Source organism: Hypanus sabinus, chromosome X1, assembly GCF_030144855.1.
Source record: "Hypanus sabinus isolate sHypSab1 chromosome X1, sHypSab1.hap1, whole genome shotgun sequence".
Taxonomy (NCBI): Eukaryota; Metazoa; Chordata; class Chondrichthyes; order Myliobatiformes; family Dasyatidae; genus Hypanus; species Hypanus sabinus.
In genome coordinates, this window is record NC_082738.1 from 50,726,279 (window position 1) to 50,746,075 (window position 19,797).

General features: G+C 39.9%; 1 protein-coding gene across 1 annotated transcript in view; it reads right to left on the minus strand.

Moving 5' to 3' along the window:
• Positions 1–19,797, minus strand: part of LOC132384496 (epsilon-sarcoglycan-like) — a 36,552-nt gene that overhangs the window by 5,503 nt on the left and 11,252 nt on the right. The window contains exons 5-8 of the mRNA XM_059955645.1: positions 17,507–17,705; positions 11,331–11,484; positions 8,661–8,872; positions 6,405–6,431 (exon numbers count right to left, since the gene is read on the minus strand). Coding sequence (XP_059811628.1) covers positions 6,405–6,431; positions 8,661–8,872; positions 11,331–11,484; positions 17,507–17,705 — 592 coding nt within the window. The remainder of the gene's footprint in view (positions 1–6,404; positions 6,432–8,660; positions 8,873–11,330; positions 11,485–17,506; positions 17,706–19,797) is intronic.

The window sequence follows — 19,797 nt, forward strand, 5'->3', positions numbered from 1 at the left end:
TGATTTTTGATTATAGCAGTATGGTTATCCTGTGTTTAAGGTAGAGTGTGTAAGATGGGTTGAAACCACAGGATTAATCACAGCAAAATAAAGTAAATTTAAGAATACCTCTTGCAGCCGGCATTGCAGTCTCTTGTGTCTCCACTGCAACATGTACTGCTATTCTATAATAATAACTATAGGAGTTGAAACTGTGAAGACTTAAGACCATAGGCATAGGAGCAGGAATAAACCATTTGGCCCTTTGAGTCTGCTCTGCCATTCAATCACGTCTGATCCTTTTTTCCCCTCCTCACCCATACTCCCCAGCCTTCTCCTTGTAACCGTTGATGCTGTGTCCAATCAAGAACCTATCAAGCTCTGCCTTAAATACACCCAACGACCTGGCCTCCACAGCTGCTTGTGGTAACAATTTCCACAAAATCACCACCATCTGGCTAAAGAAATTTCTCCACATCTCTGTTGTAAATGGGCGCCTGTCTATCCTGAGGCTGTGCCCTCTTGTCCTAGACTCCTCCATCATGGAACACATCCTTTCCACATCAACTATGCATATCAACATTCGAAAGGTTTTAATGAGATCTCCCCCCCCCACCCCATCCTTCTAAATTCTAGCGGGTACAGACCCAGAGCCATCAAATGTTCTTCATATGATTACTCTTTCATTCCCAGAGTCATCCTTGTGAACCTCTTCTGAACCTTCTCCAAGGCCAGCACGTTCTTTCTTAGATGAGGAGCTCAAAACTGTTCACAATACTCACGACCTCACCGGTGCCTTATAAAGCCTCAGCATCACATCCTTGCTCTTGTATTCCAGACCTCTTGAAATCAATGCTAGTATGGCATTTGCCTTCCTCATCACCGACTCAACCTACAAGTTAACCTTTAGGGTGTTCTGCACAAGGACTCCCAAGTCCTTTTGCATCTCAGATGTTTGGATTTTCTCCCCATTTAGAAAATAGTCTGCAGAGTTATTTCTACTACCAGAGTGCATGACCATGCATTTTCCAACATTGTATTTCATTTGTCACTTTCTTGCCCATACTCCGAATCTGTTTAAGTCCTTTTGCAGCCTACTTGTTCCCTCAACACTACCTGCCCCTCCATCAATCTTCATATCATCTGAAAATTTGGCAACAAAATCACCTATTCCATCCTCTGATATGCAGCATTAAAAGAAGTGGTCCCAACACCAACCCCTGCGGAACACCACTAGTCACTGGCAGCCAAACAGAAGAGGATCCTTTTAATTCCCCACTCGCTGCCTCCTACCAATCAGCCAATGCTCTAACCATGCCAATAACTTCTCTGTAATACCATGGGCTCTCAACTTGGTAAGCAGCCTCATGTATGGTACGCTGTCAAAGGCCTTCTGAAAGTCCAAATATATAACTTTCAGAGCATCCCCTTTATCTATCCTATTTGTGATCTCCTCAAAGAATTCCAACAGGTTCATCAGGCAAGATCTTCCCATGCTGACTTTGTCCTATCTTGTCCTGTGTCACCAAGTACTCCGTAATCTCACCCTTAACAATTGACTCCAACATCTTCCCAGCCACTGAACTCAGGCTAACTGGTCTATAATTTCCTTTCTGCTGCCTTACTCTTTTCTTAAAGAGTGGAGTGACATTTGCAATTTGCCAGTCCAGTGGCACCATGCCAGAGTCCAATGATTTTTGAAAGATCATTTCTAATGCCTCCACAATCTCAACCGCTCCTTCTTGCAGAATGCTAGGGTGCAGTTCATCTGGTCCAGGTGACTTGTGTAGCTTTAGGTCTTTCAGCTTTCTGAGCTCCTTCTCTCTTGTAATAGTAACTGCACCCACTTCTCTTCTCCCACACCCTTCAACACCTGGCACACTGCTAGTGTCTTCCACAGTGAAGACTGATTGCAAATACTCATTTAGTTTACCTGCCATCTCCTTGTCCCCGTTATTATTTCTCTGGCCTCATTTTCTAGCAGTTCTATATCCACTGTCATCTCTCTTTTATCTTTTTTACATACTTGAAAAAGCTTTTACTATCCACTTTGATATTGTTTACTAGCTTGCTTTCATATTTCATCTTTTCCCTCCTAATGATTCTTTTAATTGCTCTCTGTGGGTTTTTAAAAGCTTCCCAATCCTCTATCTTCCGTTAAATTTTGCTTTGTTGTATGCCCTCCCTTTTGCTTTTACATTAGTTTTGACTTCCCTTGTCAGCCATGGTTGTACTATTTTGCCACTTGAGTATTTCTTTACTTTTGGAATACATCTATCCTGCACCTTCCTCATTTCCCCCAGAAACTCACACCATTGCTGCTCTGCTGTCATCCCTGCCAGCAGCTCCTTCCAATTTACTTTGACCAACTCCTCTCTCATACCACTGTAATTTCCTTTACTCCACTGAAATACTGTTATGTCAGACTTTACTTTCTCCTTATCAAATTTTAAGTTGAACTCAGTCATATTGTTATCACTACCTCCTAAGGGTTCTTCTACCTTAAGCACTCTGATCTCCTCTGGTTCATAACCAGGAGGTGACCAGGCATATAGATGAGGGTAGTGCAGTGGATGTGATCTACATGGATTTTAGTAAGGCATTTGACAAGGTTCCACATGGTAGGCTTATTCAGAAAGTCAGAAGGCATGGGATCCAGGGAAGTTTGGCCAGGTGGATTCAGAATTGGCTTGCCTGCAGAAGGCAGAGGGTTGTGGTGGAGGGAGTACATTCAGATTGGAGGGTTGTGACTAATGGTGTCCCACAAGGATCTGTTCTGGGATCTCTACTTTTCGTGACTTTTATTAACGACCTGGATGTGGGGGTAGAAGGGTGGGTTGGCAAGTTTGCAGATGACACAAAGGTTGGTGGTGTTGTAGATAGTGTAGTCAAAGATTGCAGAGAGACATTGATAGGATGCAGAAGTGGGCTGAGAAGTGGCAGATGGAGTTCAACCCGGAGAAGTGTGAGGTGGTACACTTTGGAAGGACAAACTCCAAGGTGGAGTACAAAGTAAATGGCAGGATACTTGGTAGTGTGGAGGAGCAGAGGGATCTGGGGGTATATGTCCACAGATCCCTGTAAGTTGCCTCCCAGGTAGATAGGGTGGTTAAGAAAGCTTATGGGGTGTTAGCTTTCATAAGTCGAGGGTTAGATTTTAAGAGACGCGATGTAATGATGCAGCTCTATAAAACTCTAGTTAGGCCACACTTGGAGTATTGTGTCCAGTTCTGGTCGCCTCACTATAGGAAGGATGTGGAAGCATTGGAAAGGGTACAAAGGAGATTTACCAGGATGCTGCCTGGTTTAGAGAGTATGCATTATGATCAGAGATTAAGGGAGCTAGGGCTTTACTCTTTGGAGAGAAGGAGGATGAGAGGAGACATGACAGAAGTGTACAAGATATTAAGAGGAATAGACAAAGTGGACAGCCAGCGTCTCTTCCCCAGGGCACCACTGCTCAGTACAAGAAGACATGGGTTTAAGGTAAGGGAGGGAAGTTCAAGGGGGATATTAGAGGAAGGTTTTTCACTCAGAGAGTGGTTGATGCGTGGAATGCACTGCCTGAGTGGTGGAGGCAGATACACTAGTGAAGTTTAAGAGACTACTAGACAGGAGGAATTTAAGGTGGGGGGTTATATGGGAGGCAGGGTTTGAGGGTCGGCACAACAGTGTGGGCCGAAGGGCCTGTAATGTGCTGTACTATTCTATGTTCTATGTTCTATAACATAACACCCAATCCAGTGTAGTTAATCCCCCAGTAGGCTCAACGATAAGCTGCTCTAAACAGCCATCTCATAGATATTCAACAAACTCACTCTCTTGAGATCTATGGTCAACCTGATTTTCCCAATTGGCTGTTGAAATCTCCTATACGTATCATAACATTGGCCTTTCTATTTCCCATTGTAATCTGCAGTCCACATCTCAGCTACTGTTGGGAGGCCTGTATATAACTAGCATCAGGGTCCATTTACCCTTGCAGTTTCTTAATTCAACCCAATGTCTTCCAATCCTATGTCACATATTTCTACTGATTTGGTGCCATTTTTTACCAGCAGGGCCATTCCACTCCCTCTGCCTACCTTCCTCTCCCTCCATTATAATGTGTATCCTTGGACGTTCAGCTCCCAGCTACAACTATTCTTCAACCATGATTCAGTGATGGTCACAACATCATACCTGACAATCTATAATAATGCAACAAGATCATTCACCTTATTTCCTATACTCTTTGCATTGAGATATAACACTGTATTTGCTACCCTTTTTGATTCTGCATCCCTAATGCACTGATACTCACCCTGCTGGCTGCAATTTTGTCCTATCATCTGCCTGCCCTTCCTGACAATCTGACTGCATGCTATCTTTGCTTTTTTACCATCCATCCTATCCTGAGTCCCTTTACTCCAGTTCCCACTCCCCTGCCAGGTTAGTTTAAACCCTCCCCAACAGCTCTAACAAACCTGCCCACGAGAATATTGTTCCTCCTCGGGTTCGTGTGCAACTTGTCACTTTTGAACGGGCCATACCTCCCCCAGAAGAGATCCCAATTATCCTAGAACTGAAGTCCTGCCCCTTGCACTAGCTTCTCAGATACGCATTAATCTGCCAAACCATCCTGTTTCTACCCTTACTGGCAGTTGGCACAGGTAGCAGTCCAGAAATTACTACCCTGGAGGTCCTGCTTCTCAGCTTTTTACCTAGTTCTCAAAATTCTCTATTCAGGACCTCTTTGCTTTTCCTTCTTATGTCATTGGTACCAATATGTACTAAGGCGTCTAGCTGCTCTCCCTCCCTCTCCAAAATGCTGTGGACGCAATCCAACACATCCCTGACCCTAGCACCTGGGAGGCAACATACCATCCCGGTGTCCTTCTCATGCCCACAGAATCTCCTGTCTGTTACCCTGACTGTTGGGTCTCCTATCACTATGACTCCCCACTTCTCCTTCTTTCCCTTCTGCACCACGGACCATGCTTCATGCCAGTAACCTGCTCTCCGTGGCATTCCCCGGGAGGTCTTCCAAAATGGTATCCAAAGCAGTGTACTTATTATTGAGGAGAATGGCTACAGGGGTGCTCTGCACTAACTGCCTATTCACATTTCCATTTCACCTGACAGTCACCCAGCTACTCGCTTCCTGCACATTGGGGTGACTACTTCTTGTAACCCTTATCTCCTCACTCTCCTGTACAAGCAGAAGGTCATCCAGCTGTTGCTCCAGATCCCTAACACAGTCTTCAAGGAGCTGCAGCTGGATACACTCCATGCAGATGTAGTTCCCTGGGAGACTCTGGGTCTCCCACGACTCCAACAGCCAGCATAAAGAACACACAACAGCCATTTACTACACTAGGTACAGCGTGATACTTAGAATAGATCAAACCACATAAGTGACACACAGCAATGTTCGCAATCACCACATGCCTCCTAAAGTGTATAGCCAATGAAATGTGCGCACCACATCAGACGGTGAATATGGAGGAAGTGATGCTGTGGAGTAGGCCCGCTGCCCAAATAACCACCAAACTGTGTCAATTTTTACCTGGAGGCTTTCTCAAATGAAGCGCTATACTGAAATGTGATATTCATTTCTTTGGTTCTATTAATAGACCAGTGGGAAAAGAGACAATGTTGTTCACCATGGTAACCAATATTTCTGTCACCTGCTTAGCACATGAACTGATGTATTAATTGCTATGTGAATATCAAAATAGCAGCGAATAATAGAAATCTGAAACAAAAACGGAAAATGCTGGAAAAACTCAGCAGGTCCGGCTGCATCTATTGGAAGAGTTAATGTTTGGGTCAAAGACACTTCATCAAAACTAAAAAGGAGACAAGAAGATTGTAAAGCTGCAGGGAGGATGTAGGAGAGGCATAAGGGGGAAATAAGTACTATGCTAGATTGAACAGATGCAGAAAAAGTCAAGGTAACAATGAGTTTGTCTGCAGCTAACAGTTCCTGGCACATTTCTGTTGCAAAGATTACATTAGTGGCTATCTTTCACCCTTGTAAATTGGATTTCAAATCTATCACCAACTCTAATATCCTCATGTCTGCCAGAAACCTTGTAACCAGCATCAATTATATTGGCTTTCTCAACTCTGAAAATTATCAGTGGCTGGCTCCTTACTGACCACGATCTTGGATACAAAATTCTGGGCATTGGTTTATCAATGATCTGTGACTTTAACAAAAACAGCAAATTGCCAACTGCATCCTTTTTAGAATTATTCCTCTTCTGATAAATTCCTGTAAATATTTCACATTTAAACATTGGACAATTTCCATTGCAGAAGTATCACACTGTTTTGTACATATGAACACAGTTGTTCCACTGTATTCAAAATACCCATTTCTTTTACCATCACATTTATTTTAACTAAACCGCAGAAAGGAAAAAAAAATGCCAACTTACTCTGAAGTCTTTGCATCTCGTTTTTCCCTGCAATTAAACAGAACAATAATTGTCAAAAGTACTTTGAATAAGGGAAAGGGAAAATCATGAAGAGCATCAAATGCAATATTGAAGAATTCAAAGGAGAAACGTATACTAATCAGCACATTGAAATCAGTTTAGATTGTAATTAGAATGCAATTTAGTAAATCCAGTCAGATGTGCTTAATTTAACATCAGAATGGATTTGCTCCATCAATTTATCTTCTATCATTCTATTTTAACTGCTTCAAACTAATTCTTTCTCATTCAATATTGCCTTAAAATATTTGTGTGCCATCTTATTTTTGCCTTTCATTGATACCACTTCCTGTTTCTGTCCTTGATTTGAGCCAGATCTTATCTCTACTCAGCCATCCACCTTAAAATTGTGTTAATAAAATGTTATTTTGCCTTTGAGGGAAAGGAGATTGGATTAAGACCAAGACCTGTCTGGTTTTGCACCTGGATTTGCTCTGCCATCAATTCCATTGAATGTCACAGTGCACTGAAGAAATGCTTATCTTCACAATGCTCATGTTGAAAAAGTAATGTCTCATGCAAAGTCTTGAGGCAAACTAGAAGTAGATTTTCCCATGTTCTCTGGACTCTGGACATTACATGCAAGCACTTTGGCAGGCTGCACAGAACATATAGCTTTTCTTGGTGTATATCTTGAGAATTCCTTGCTGGTCTTCAGAGTCTCCAATATGAATCTTCAGCAGCAGTGGAGCCTCTCTCTCTCTGGTCTGCTGAACTTCATGGTAGACTATTCCTTTCTCCTCTGTGTATAACCTACCACACCTTTGCATCTGTATTTCTGGGCATTGGTTTGTCAACATTTGACTTTAAGAAAGAATGCATCATTGGGCTAAAAGCTTTGAGAGATGGGAAAAGTTTAGGGGAAACAGTATTTTCTTGGACAATATTGAGTGCAAATTTATAAATCCTATTTTCACTCAAAATATACCTTATTTTAACTCAATCTAGAGAGGAAAATATGCAAGGGAGCAAATTATCAAACTAAGTTTTTAACATCACCAAAACTAGCACTGGATTTTAAACCATGCATTCTGGCACAAAACACATATTGCAACTCAGTTGCTGCTTTTGGGCACCTCTGGAAATGAAGGTTGGAAAATCTTCACAGTGGAAAACTAAGTTGTCATGGCAGTTACAGGCCAAAACGTGGTTGAAAATCTTCCTGACTGTGATAAGTTATCTCAATTGCTTTTGTGGACGACATGGTGTGTAAACTGGCTGTTGCTACGTTACTATAGTGAAAGGCCACGGAAAGTATTTCATTGGCTATGAAGTGCTTTGTAGCGTTCAAAGGACATGGAAGATGGACATGGTTTCTTTAATGACCAACACTCTTAGACTGTCTATTTAACAGATTAAAAGTAACATTTAAATTATGATTTGCCATCTGAGGCCATGACCAAGAATTTGTGGCATGGTGGTACAGATATATTTGGTGAGTATTGAAGCAATTCTGGGCAATTTCCTCTCCATATTCACAGTGGCAACAGGATTAGTCTGGAGGTGAAAGGGCAAGAGGAATTGGCAACCATTATTTTCAATGGCGGTTTGCTGTTGCTTAGAAGATCAGTGGTAATGATAGCGGTTGGCAAGCAGATAATTGGGGTTTGTGGAGATTGTGAATCTCCGCTGAGGATCAGGGTTTGGGTGATCAAGGCTTTAAATAATTAAAGTTTGGATCAAGGTGTTCACAAGTACTCAGAAGTTTGAAGTAGGGGAAGGGTCAGCGATGAGGCATGTGTAAAGGTGTACATCAAGGGATCAGAGGTCAAAATTAGGTTGCTCAAGGTTTGAGATGTTCAGACTTAGTGGCGATTAATGAATGGGAGGGAGTTGTCAGTCATGTTTGGTCTGGGGGTGGGGTTTTGATGAAGTATAAATGTTAAGTGCAGTACTTAACTTATGTGAACTTAGTTGAATGTGATCCCATTCCAGTTCCACTTAAAAGCAAACACGTATCACCACTGGGAATGACTAACAAGAGGAATACATGGACTAACTTCTTGGCACCAGTCCATGGTGAATGCATCTAACATTGAAATTGCACAACTCGTTCAATTTTCTTCAAGAAATGATCAATCTCATTCCCAGAATGATGCAAAGCAAAGTGGACATGGTCCTTGCCACATTTTCAATTTGTTGAATATTAAGAGAGCGCAACAAAATACATTTCTGAGACTTTAAAACAGAACTTACACTCCTTCTCGCCGGCAACACATTATGTAAGCAAGGATGAGACACAGAAACAGTGCAATTGCTAAAGGAACCGTAATTGTGACCACATAGTCCAAATAATAGTCCCTGGTTTCGAGGAAATCTGAAGGTGGACTGTATTCTGCACTATCAGTAAGGGTACCATCCCCAGGAACCACATCAGCTTCAGGTAAAGCTGGCTTGGATTTATTAATCTGTAAAGAAAAATATAAGGTGGATTATTTGATATAGCTGCATATGAATAAATATGCATAAATATATTCTTAACCTCCTATCACTTATTTGTAATCCATACTTTTCTCTAGCTCTTTATTTCAGTCTCTTTACCTAATTTGACTGTGAAGTCTTTCAAAGAAAATATTCATTTTGTGTCACCTGCTCATTGCTCACAAAGCCAGCATTTGTTGACCTTCCCTAATTGCCCCTGAATAGGCAGTAGTAAGGATAGTAAGGGATAAAATTGGTCCTCTTGAAGATCAGAGTGGTCGGCTATGTATGGAACCAAAAGAAACGGGAGAGAGATATTAAATGGGTTTTTGCATCTGTATTTACTAAGGAAACTGGAATGGAGTCTATGGAAACAAGGCAAACAAGTAGGGAGGTCATGGAACTTATACAGATTAAAGAGGAGGAGGTGCTTGCTGTCTTGAGGCAAATCAGAGTAGATAAATCCGCAGGACCTGACAGGCATTTCCTCAGACCTCGAAAGAGACTAGAGTTGAAATTGCAGGGGCCCTGGCAGATATATTTAAAATGACGATATCCACGGATCAGGTGCCGGAGGATTGGAGGATAGCTCATGTAGTTCCGTTGTTTAAAAAAGGTTCAAAAAGTAAGCCGGGAAATTGTAGACTGGTAAGTTTGACATCGGTAGTAGGTAAATTATTGGAAGGAATACTAAGAGATAGGATCTACAAGTATTTAGATAGACAGGGACTTATTAGAAAAAAAGTCAGCATGGCTTTGTGTGTGGTAGGTCATGTTTAACCAATCTTTAGAGTTTTCGAGGAAGTTACCAGGAAAGTGGATGAAGGGAAGGCAGAAAATGTTGTCTCCATGGACTTGAGTAAGGCCTTTGACAAGGTCCCGCATGGGAGGTTAGTTAGGAAGATTCAGTCGTTAGGTATACATGGAGAGGTAGCAAATTGGATTAGACATTGGCTCAATGAAAGAAGCCAGAGAGTGGTAGTGGAGGATTGCTACTCTGAGTGGAGGCCTGTGACTAGTGGTGTGCCACAGGGATCAGTGCTGGGTCCATTGTTATTTGTCATCTATATCAATGATCTGGATGATAATGTGGCAAAATGGATCAGCAAATTTGCTGATGATACAAAGATTGGAGGTGTAGTGGACAGTAAAGAAGGTTTTCAAAGCTTGCAGAGGGATTTGGACCAGTTGGAGGAATGGGCTGAAAAATGGTAGATGGAGTTTAATGCAGACAAGTGTGAGGTATTGCACTTTGGAAGGTCAAACCAAGGTAGAACATACAAGGTAAATGGTAGGACACTGAGGAGTGCGGTAGAGCAGAGGGATCTGGGAGTACAGATATATAATTCCCTAAAAGTGGTGTCACAGGTGGATAGGGTCGTAAAGAGAGCATTTGGTACATTGGCCTTTATAAGTCAAAGTATTGAGTATAAGAGTTGGAATGTAATGGTGAGGTTGTATAAGACATTGGTGAGACCGAATTTGGAGTATTGTGTGCAATTTTGGTCACCTAATTACAGGACTTCCTTGAGTTGGTCACTTGAGCCATTACAACTTCTTTCGTCCAAGGGGCTTTTGTGGTCAAGTGTTACTTATTCTGCGGAGGCTTGGAGATCATCAATTTCAGAAGGGTTGTGAATGGAATTGAACTCTGCATTATCGTCACTTCTGAATTGCTCCCAGTCAGCAATCCCATCAGTCCTGTTCCACCACTCCTTATTTCCCTGCAACTCATTTTTTCTCACACATTCCCATCAACTCTTCTGTAATTCTTCTTATTAATCTACACTGAGCAGAAGTTATAACAGTCAATTAGCCTGCTAGTGATATGGAAAGAAAATTAAGCACCCAGAAGAAACAGCTCATCAATCAACTGGTTACTTCATCAAGAACTTGTCCCCATGACATCTCTGGCCTTACCCCCTCAGTGATATTCCATTTGCCTTATTCATCCTCACACCACAACCTCTTCAACTTAAAGCTTAACTTACACTCTCTCTTTCCCAGTTATGGCGAAGGGTCATCAACCTGAAATGTTTCTGTTTCCTTTTCCACAAATGCCTAGTGTCTGCTTCCAACATTTTCTGTTTTAGTTTCAGACTTTTTATGACATTCATACACTGTCTTGTGCAGAATCCTGATGGCATGCAGTGGCTTCCCTGCTGCTGTGATAATCAGCTGAGAACAACATGCCGTGTCACCAAATATCAAACCATTTTTTCAATGGTTGCAAAATTTCATCAACTAGGTATAGAAGACAGCTTTCCCTCACATTTTTTTACTGTTCAAACTTTCATACAACTAAACTTGGTGAGCTTTTTTTCTCAGAATTGTTCAGAATCCAAGTGAGAGCTATGATTTGCCATACAAAGCAAGTATTTGTGTGCTTTTGTATTTTTATTACCAATTTTTTACAAAATATTGCTCTACAATAATAAAACCTACCAATAAAATATTGCACCAATCAATAATAAACTGAGGACTAAATGCATCTTCACAGTTGATGGGTCCCATTTGTTCACTGCACTGCTCGCCGTGAAGTACTTCCTCCTCCAGGCAAGAAGGAAAGGGAATATTGGAACCAACTTTTATATACACACTGTAAAACAAGCATATCATGATATGTATATTTCTCAAAGAGATATGTTTCTTTTAGAAGTGCAAAGCAGGTGAAAGTGAAACCACAGTTATGATCTCCAAGGCACAAAGAAAATCTGAGGGTATTTAGTAAGAACCTTGGGATTTTTCTATTATGTGTAAACAATTATGCTTTAAGCAGTTTTCCGAGGCAACTAGATGCTGTTGCTTTCATTTTAGAGTGACACAAAATATCAGATATCCATGAATATTGAACTGCACAAAACTAAGTAACTATTGATGTTTGTTAAGTATGATCTATTTATTTGTTTAGAGGTTGTAGATGACAATAGCAGAGATTACTTGTTATCTTTTCGCAGTTCCTTATGCCACAGTGGCTTGTTAAACCATTTGAAACAATAGTCAACACATTGGTGGGTCTGGAGTCATACATAGACATAAGAAAAGCACTGGGATTAGTGCTGGGTAAATGCTTGAATTTCCATGTAGTCTCAGTGGGTCAAAGAACCTGCTCTGTGAGCTTGTTGACTCTGTGATCTCAATATTCTAATTGGTGCTCCCTGCCCACCATTACTGGTCCTACCCTACTCTACATTTTTTATTTAATTACCTCAGTTTTAGTTCCCAAGCTGCTGTGATGGGAATTTAACTCATATCTATGTACCAATCATTGAGATGCTGGGCGAGTTAACTGTGATAATATTGAAATATTGTCCCTCCACTGTCAGTCCTGCTGCAGGGTTTCAACCTGAAACAATAATAATTCTTTCACCAGCCCCTGATACTGCTCAACTTGTTGAGTTCCTCCAGTACATCGTCCGTTCCTGGCATAGAAGCATATTCTATGGCCCACAGAGTCTATCAAGCACGGACTCTCTTCAGGCCCCATTTTATTTTTTTAACGCTACGAACAAATCCCCCAGATTGTACCATTTACCTGCAGATTAGGGGCAATTTATAGTGGCAACAAACTTACTAACTCACGTGCCTTTGAGATGTGGGAGGAAATTGGAGATTTGGGGAAACCCACTCCAAAACAGGGAGAATATACAAACTCAACACACAGCAATGGATGTCAGGATTGAACCTACATTGCTGCAGCAGTGAGGATGCAGGTCAAGTAGCTATCTCACTGTGCCACCCATGGTCATTCAGAAACAAGCAAATGGAGCAATTGAACAAACTGATTAAAGAGAAGTTTGTTTTGTTTTGGCATGGATTTAAAAGTAATTCTTTGAATTTAGTTCACAGAATATAGAACAGCTGTAAATCTTCAAGCTCAAGATTCTAATTTCACCAATTTTAGTGTGGCAATATTCATCACTTATATTTTCATATTTAGTTCATTCTTAGGGCACTGTGAGCTTTAAAGCACTCGAGCAAACACCTTGTAGCCATATCATTCGAAGGAAATGAGTCAGAACGTGGAGAAATATAGACCATCTGCAGGCAGAAGGGATTAGTTTAATTTTGTCATTATCTTAATTGGTTTGGCACAACAGTGTGGGCCAAAGGGCCTGTGCTTGTGCTGTACTGTTCTATATTCTATGAACTAAATTCAAACAATTACTTTTAAATCCATGCCAAAGCAAAACAAACTCCACTTTAATCAGTTTGTTCAATTGCTCCATTTTTCGGCTCTGGAATTACTGTAATTCTGGGCAGGATCTTTATACTTGTTTGTGTTGGCAGAGATTTTGAAAGATTTAAAAATTGACTGGATAATTATTATTAATTACTTGTGAGCTCAGTTGGGAAATGTGGGTTTTGAATATTTTCAGTTTGCAAAATCTATGAGCTGGTTATTCAAAGAAATGAAATTTGACAAATTAATATGTAGAATATATTTTATTTTATATGTGTGCCACCTACTGGTGTTGAAAATGTTATCATCAAGAAAAATTTGCAGTATTCTCCAAGCCTCAAGGAAAGTCATGTAAATTACATGGCCTTCCTGAAGGCTGGGAGAATTTCAGTTAGCAATAGTATCCACACCTGAGTTTGGAACAATGAATTACCTTTGTAAATTTTCAGTATTTAATTCTGCATTGTAAATTTCAATAAAAAAACAAAATAGTTCAGAGTTGGCATTGCTAAAGGTCATCCCTCAAAACACAAAGGTAGCCAGAAAAAGCAACGCCGACTTGGACATGGTAGTCAGTCACGTAGAAAACCTACAGCACAATACAGGCCCTTCGGCCCACAAAGCTGTGCCGAACATGTCCTTACCTTAGAAATTGCCTAGAAATTATTTGATAATGATCTAAAGTTAAACATTTCTGGGAAGAGTTACAGGGTAAAATTGGCTTTCAAGACCAGACAAGAAGATAAAATATGACAGAACAATGTTACCTTAAAACATTCCCTTCATATGAACTTCTGTAATGAAGACAACTGACCTTGACTCCATACTTACATGAGACTGAAAGGGCATTTGTTTGTGGAACCTTCAACCTTAAAGCAATTCCATGACAGTAAGTAAGATGCCATGAATGCATGTCATGAAGGCTGAACTAAAATCTAATTTTACACCAACAGTTGCTGTTTGTTCTGCTGAGTATTTCTACCATTTTCTCTTCCATTTCTCATATCTGCAGATTAAATTTAATGTTGGTGACTCTTTTAAAGCACCTTGTGTCCATGATCTTGACCAATACTGAATGAAGCTAATGGATGCAAGTAGCCTAGATAACATCATATATTTCATTGTTTAAAGTAATCCTCTAACAAAGTTCCATGCATTCAGTCTACTAATTGAGATCTTTTTTCTCTCTCTCCAGATAGATGTTTGGCTGAACAAGGAGCAAACTTCATTAATGAGAAATAACATTTGAATCTGTATACTAATTGGCCACAGGGACCATTGCACTTCACTGTTTTTCCATAATCTGGGTAAAACCCACAATGAAATCATCTGCTAGTTTGTCAGTAAAATACAAATTTATGTTGGTATAAGGACTATACCCGAGAAACACACACAAAATGCTGGAGGAACTCAGCAGGTCAGGTGGCATTTATGGAAAAAAGTACAGTCAACGTTTTGGGCTGAGACCCTTTGGCAGGACTGGAGAAAAGAAAAGAAGTAGATTTAAAAGGTATACCTGAGAAAATGGGTTGAAAATAAATTTGCTGTGTTGGGCTAATGAACATATCCCTAGTAGGTGTTCTTTAATGTGTTTGTGCATGACATAGAAATACATAGTAATTACACAAAAATAGCCTATTAACCACTCTGGATATTTATGTCCTTAAACCTCATCTCCCTTGTTTCGTCCAACACCATCAATAGAGCTTTCCATTCATTTACAACTCTCTTTAAATGCTCTTACCATCCTACCACTTCCTTCACAATTATCTTCCTCTTAATTTTCCATTGGATGTATTGACAAGCTTTCAACTCATCCATTAGGGAATTTTTTTTTAAATAAAGAAAGTCCTTCGATCTAAAACAATCATTTTGTTTCTTTTTTCACAGATGTCTGATCTTCTGAATTTTTTCAGCATTTTTGGCTTTTATTTCAGATCTTTAGCTTCTGCAGTTATTCTGAATTTTCATGGTCTTTTCCTTTATTCATCTGATTAAAATAGTTCACAATTTTTCAGTTCTTTTAGTAAATTCTTCCCAATTATCAGAATTATTATAATGCTGAATTTGATTCTGTCAGAACGTAGCGTTTGAAACAGTTCCTCTCCTCCCCCCCCCCACCCACTAAGGCAGAGCATTGAAAAGATGAAAAAAACAACTGTATGGATCACACTGTATTTGTAACTGGTTGAGCTATTGAACAGAATGCTGAGTAATCCTTTGCAATGTGTGCTGCTTCATTTTGCACTGGGTGGATCTCCTCAGAGATCCTCCTATTCAGTTGCCAAACACAACTAACAGTCAACACTGGAAGGAGTTTGTATGTTCTTCCCGTGACTGCATAGGTTTCCTCTGGGCACTCTGGTTTCCGCTCACATTCCAAAGTCATATAGTAAATTGTGGGCATGCCATGTTAGTGTCAGAAGAGCGACACAACTTGATGGTTGTTCAGCACAATCCTCGCTGATTTGATTTGATTCAACACAAATGCCACATTTCACTGTATGTTTCGATGTATATGTAACAAATAGAGCTAATCTTAATCTCAGCTGTTATGGCGGCTAATTCACATTGTTTTCCAGGGATTTTGCAGCAATTCCATTGGGAAGTACAACAGAACCCTTATGGAATTTGACTCTTCAAAGTTCTGATGCATTAAAAATACTTGGAAATAGTGAACTAATAATACACTTTATTTCATCATGGATACAAACACAATCACAAAAATGTATGTCACAGAAATAAGCCCTTCAACTGATCTATCCGTTGCTATCTTTTTGCCCATCTACACTAATTCAATTTGCCCACATTTGGTCTGTTTTCTTCCGTGCCTTGCTGTTCAAGTGCATGTCCAAGTGCTTCTAAAACAGTGATTGTATCTGATTCCGTCACCTCCTGTGGCAGCACCTTCAGCTGTCAACCACTCTCTTAAAAAAAATTCCCATCACATCTCCTTTAAGATTCCTTCCTCTCAGCTTAAACTTGTGTTGATGTTTACATACCAGTTGATAATGCAATCAAGCCATATTGTTTCAGTATAAATAATACTCTTGAGATAGATTAGCATCATTCTGTATATATCTGTTTACTTGATGGACTCAAAAAACAGTTTATTTCCACTGAGGGATAAAGCACTATGACTGCTATCAGTATCAGTCACCCAGCTGCAGAATGGGAATTTTGAATGAATCTGTGCTATGTTTGAATAGCCAGATCCAATACATGTGGCAGAAGTTTAATCCTCAACAGTAACTGGGTTCTTCACACAGGTTATTGTTGCCATGGCAAAATTTGTCCTCTGCCAGATTCCATTCTGTACTTGAAAACGTCTCATGATTGCAACAAATTAAAAATAGTCTCTATTTACTGCGATAATTCTCAGAGCTACTACCCATTATACAAAAAATGCAATATATTTCCACTCATTTGCTTCTTGTATGGCTATCTATATAAATAGTGAACATTCAAATTACTGGTTAGGTTTGATGAAATTTCTTATTTAGCTAAGGAACCAGCCTCTATTTGGAAATAACAATTCAATAGTTGTTGAGAGAATGTGTTAACATAAAACTTAACTTATAGTGCACACTCTTCCTTCAAAATATCATTCTCTACAGTGCTACAAACACTGACAGAATGTGCCAGTTTGGAGAAAGATTCTGTATATAACTCTATTTACTATTTATTCTGGCATTTTATGGCAAAGGCATGATTTAAAATAAGTCAGGCACAGCATAAATTAAGTAGCTTATAGTAATAAATCATTGAATTGTTACAGTCCAGGAATCTGTTTATCCCATCAAGTGTATGCTGCCTATTCCCTCTTTCTTTCCTAATAAACTTGTAAGTTATTCTCCCTCGAGATCTCTCTCAATTTTTGAAAGATCTAATTGATTCTATTTCAAAGTTCAAAGTAAAATTTATTATCAGAGTACATACATGTCATTGTAAGCAATGGATAAGCAAGGGATTGCACAAAACAAAGTACTGACTGTTCCAATAATTGTGATCATGCAGGAAACCCTTTCCCCTTTCAGTTGCTATACTGATAAACAGGACATCATAGCACAGTGGACTAGGAATGATAAGCCTGGACAAATGTGTCCGAGACACAAGTTCAGTGTTCAGCAAGTCTATTAAATAAGTCTACTGGACATATGTTATTAAGACTTAATTCCTTCACAAAAACCCTGTTAGGAAGGGCACAAGACCTAGAGCAATTTGGCAGCTTCTTAATTATTGGGAAAGAAGAATGTTCTATTAAAGGGGCAATAACTGTTCTATTCAAAGGCAGTTAGGGCAGGGCAATTACTAGTGAACAATAGTTGTTTAGTTCAAGGGCAATCTTTCACTATTCTTAGTGCCTCTTAATCCAAAAGTAAATACATACAGATAAGCGCTTCTCCAACTTCACCTAATATCGAATATGATTTCTTACCCCTCTTTCCTTCCTGGGAGAGGCAATGGAACGCGACCTCCTCTGTCCAGTGCCGAGGTGATGTTGATCATGATCAAATGATTTGACCCCCAAATGATTGACAGTCTGTGCAGGAAATACTGTTGCATTTCCAAGGGCAATACTTCATCCACATTTCTGTTTTTCACATAGAACTCAACATGGTAGGGCAATGTCAAGCCTACAGCAAGAAAACAAGTATCTTAATTTAATTAATAAATGTAAAATCCCCCCATGTACATTAGAAACAGAGATATATTGCCTCGCAGTCTATGCTTTGTCAAAACAAACCAGATACAGTCCTGCCCAGAGCGTAAAAAAAACCATTATATTTTTGCAGAAAATTTGGCTCATATCCCCCTAATCCTTTCCTTTCCATGTACCTTCCTAAATGACTTTTAAATGTTATCATTGTTCCCCCTCCTCCCCAACTTCCTCTGATAGGTTGCTCCAAATACCCACCACCACCCATGTGAAAAAAATTGCCTCTCGGGTGCTTTTAAATCTTTCTTCTCTCACCTTAAACCTATGTCTTCTCATTTTAGATTGCCCTACACTGGGAAAGCAACTGTGACTATTCATCCTATCTTTGCCCCTCATGAACTCTATAAGGTCACCTTTCATCCTCCTACACTCCAAGGGAAACAGTCCAGTCTCTCTTCATAACTCAAGTTGTCTAGTCCTGGAAACATCCTTGTGAATGATCCAAATGACCAGATAACAAGTCAAGAGTAACGACCGTCGATAGGTAGCCAGAAGGTGAAGAGATATTGGCTTTGTTCTTCCTTTTCTTTTAATTGAATCTTTGGTGAAAATATTTCTAAAAGTCTGACCTTATTTGGCCGGATTAACCCTTTGTTTCCTTTGCCTCACATATACATGATTGTACTGCTAATTATGGAGAGCATTCATTTCTTGATTTCACTGCCTGTGTTAATTTTTCTACTAATTGTTTTGGAGTATGTGTCATTAGTTGTCAGGTAACTTTCTTCAAATTCATACAATTAATTTACATTCTAAAATTTAAACAGATAAACTGAATGAAAAAAATAAATTGCAGTTGAAATCCAAGCAAAGTGATATACTTTAGTTAATGTATGTACAAACGTTTGTAATTTATTCAAGAAGATCAATACTATAATTCCCCCTACCCATCCTTCTAACTCCCACCTCTCCTGAGGGCAACCTTCCATATGTTTATTTAATTGTTTAGTAGTAAGAATCAAAATAAAATGTGCCTTCCAAAGGACTTAAATCACCATGAAAAATAACTAACTTACTTTGCAATTACTTGACAAAGAGCAATGAGGAGCATGATTAGTAGATGGAAACTTGGGGCTCACTGATGATTTGATGTGGCTTCTCAGCCACATTCTCAAAATAATTTCCTCACTTGGTTCCTTAAGGTTGTCATAGCCAGGGGTGGTAATGGAGGGATTGTCTGCAGAGTCCCTGTGGGTGGAGGTTAGGAACAGGAAGGGGTCAGTAACTCCACTAGGTTATTTTTATTGACCACCCAATAGTAACAGGGACATCAAGGAACAGATAGGGAGACAGACTCTGGAAAGGTGTAATAATAACAGGGTTGTTGTGGTGGGAGATTTTAATTTCCCAAATATCAATTGGCATGTCCCTAGAGTGAGGGGTTTAGACGGGGTGGAGTTTGTTCGGTGTATTCAGGAAGGATTCTTGACACAATATGTAGATAAGCCTACAAGAGGAGAGGCTGTACTTGATCTGGTATTGGGAAATGAACCTGGTCAAGTGTCAGATCTCTTAGTGGGAGAGCATTTTGGAGATAGTGATCACAATGTCATCTCCTTTACCAAGCATTGGAGATGGATAGGAACAGACAAGTAAGGGAAGCATTTAATTGGAATAAGGGGAAATATAAGGCTATCAGGCAGGAATTTGGAAGCATAAATTAGAAACAGATGTTCTCAGGGAAATGTATGGAAGAAATGTGGCAAATGTTCAGGGGATATTTGCATGGAGTTCTGCATAGGTACATTCCAATGAGACAGGGGAAGGATGGTAGGGTGCAGGAATTGTGGTGTACAAAGGCTGTTGTAAATCTAGTCAAGAAGAACCTTTGAGAGGTTCTAATCTAGGTAATGATAGAGATCTAGAAGATTATAAAGCTGGCAGGAAGGAGCTTAAGAATGAAATTAGGAGAGCCAGAAGGGGCCATGAGAAGGCCTTGGTGGACAAGATTAAGGAAAGCCCCAAAGCATTCTACAAATATGTGAAGAGCAAAAGGATAAGACATGAGA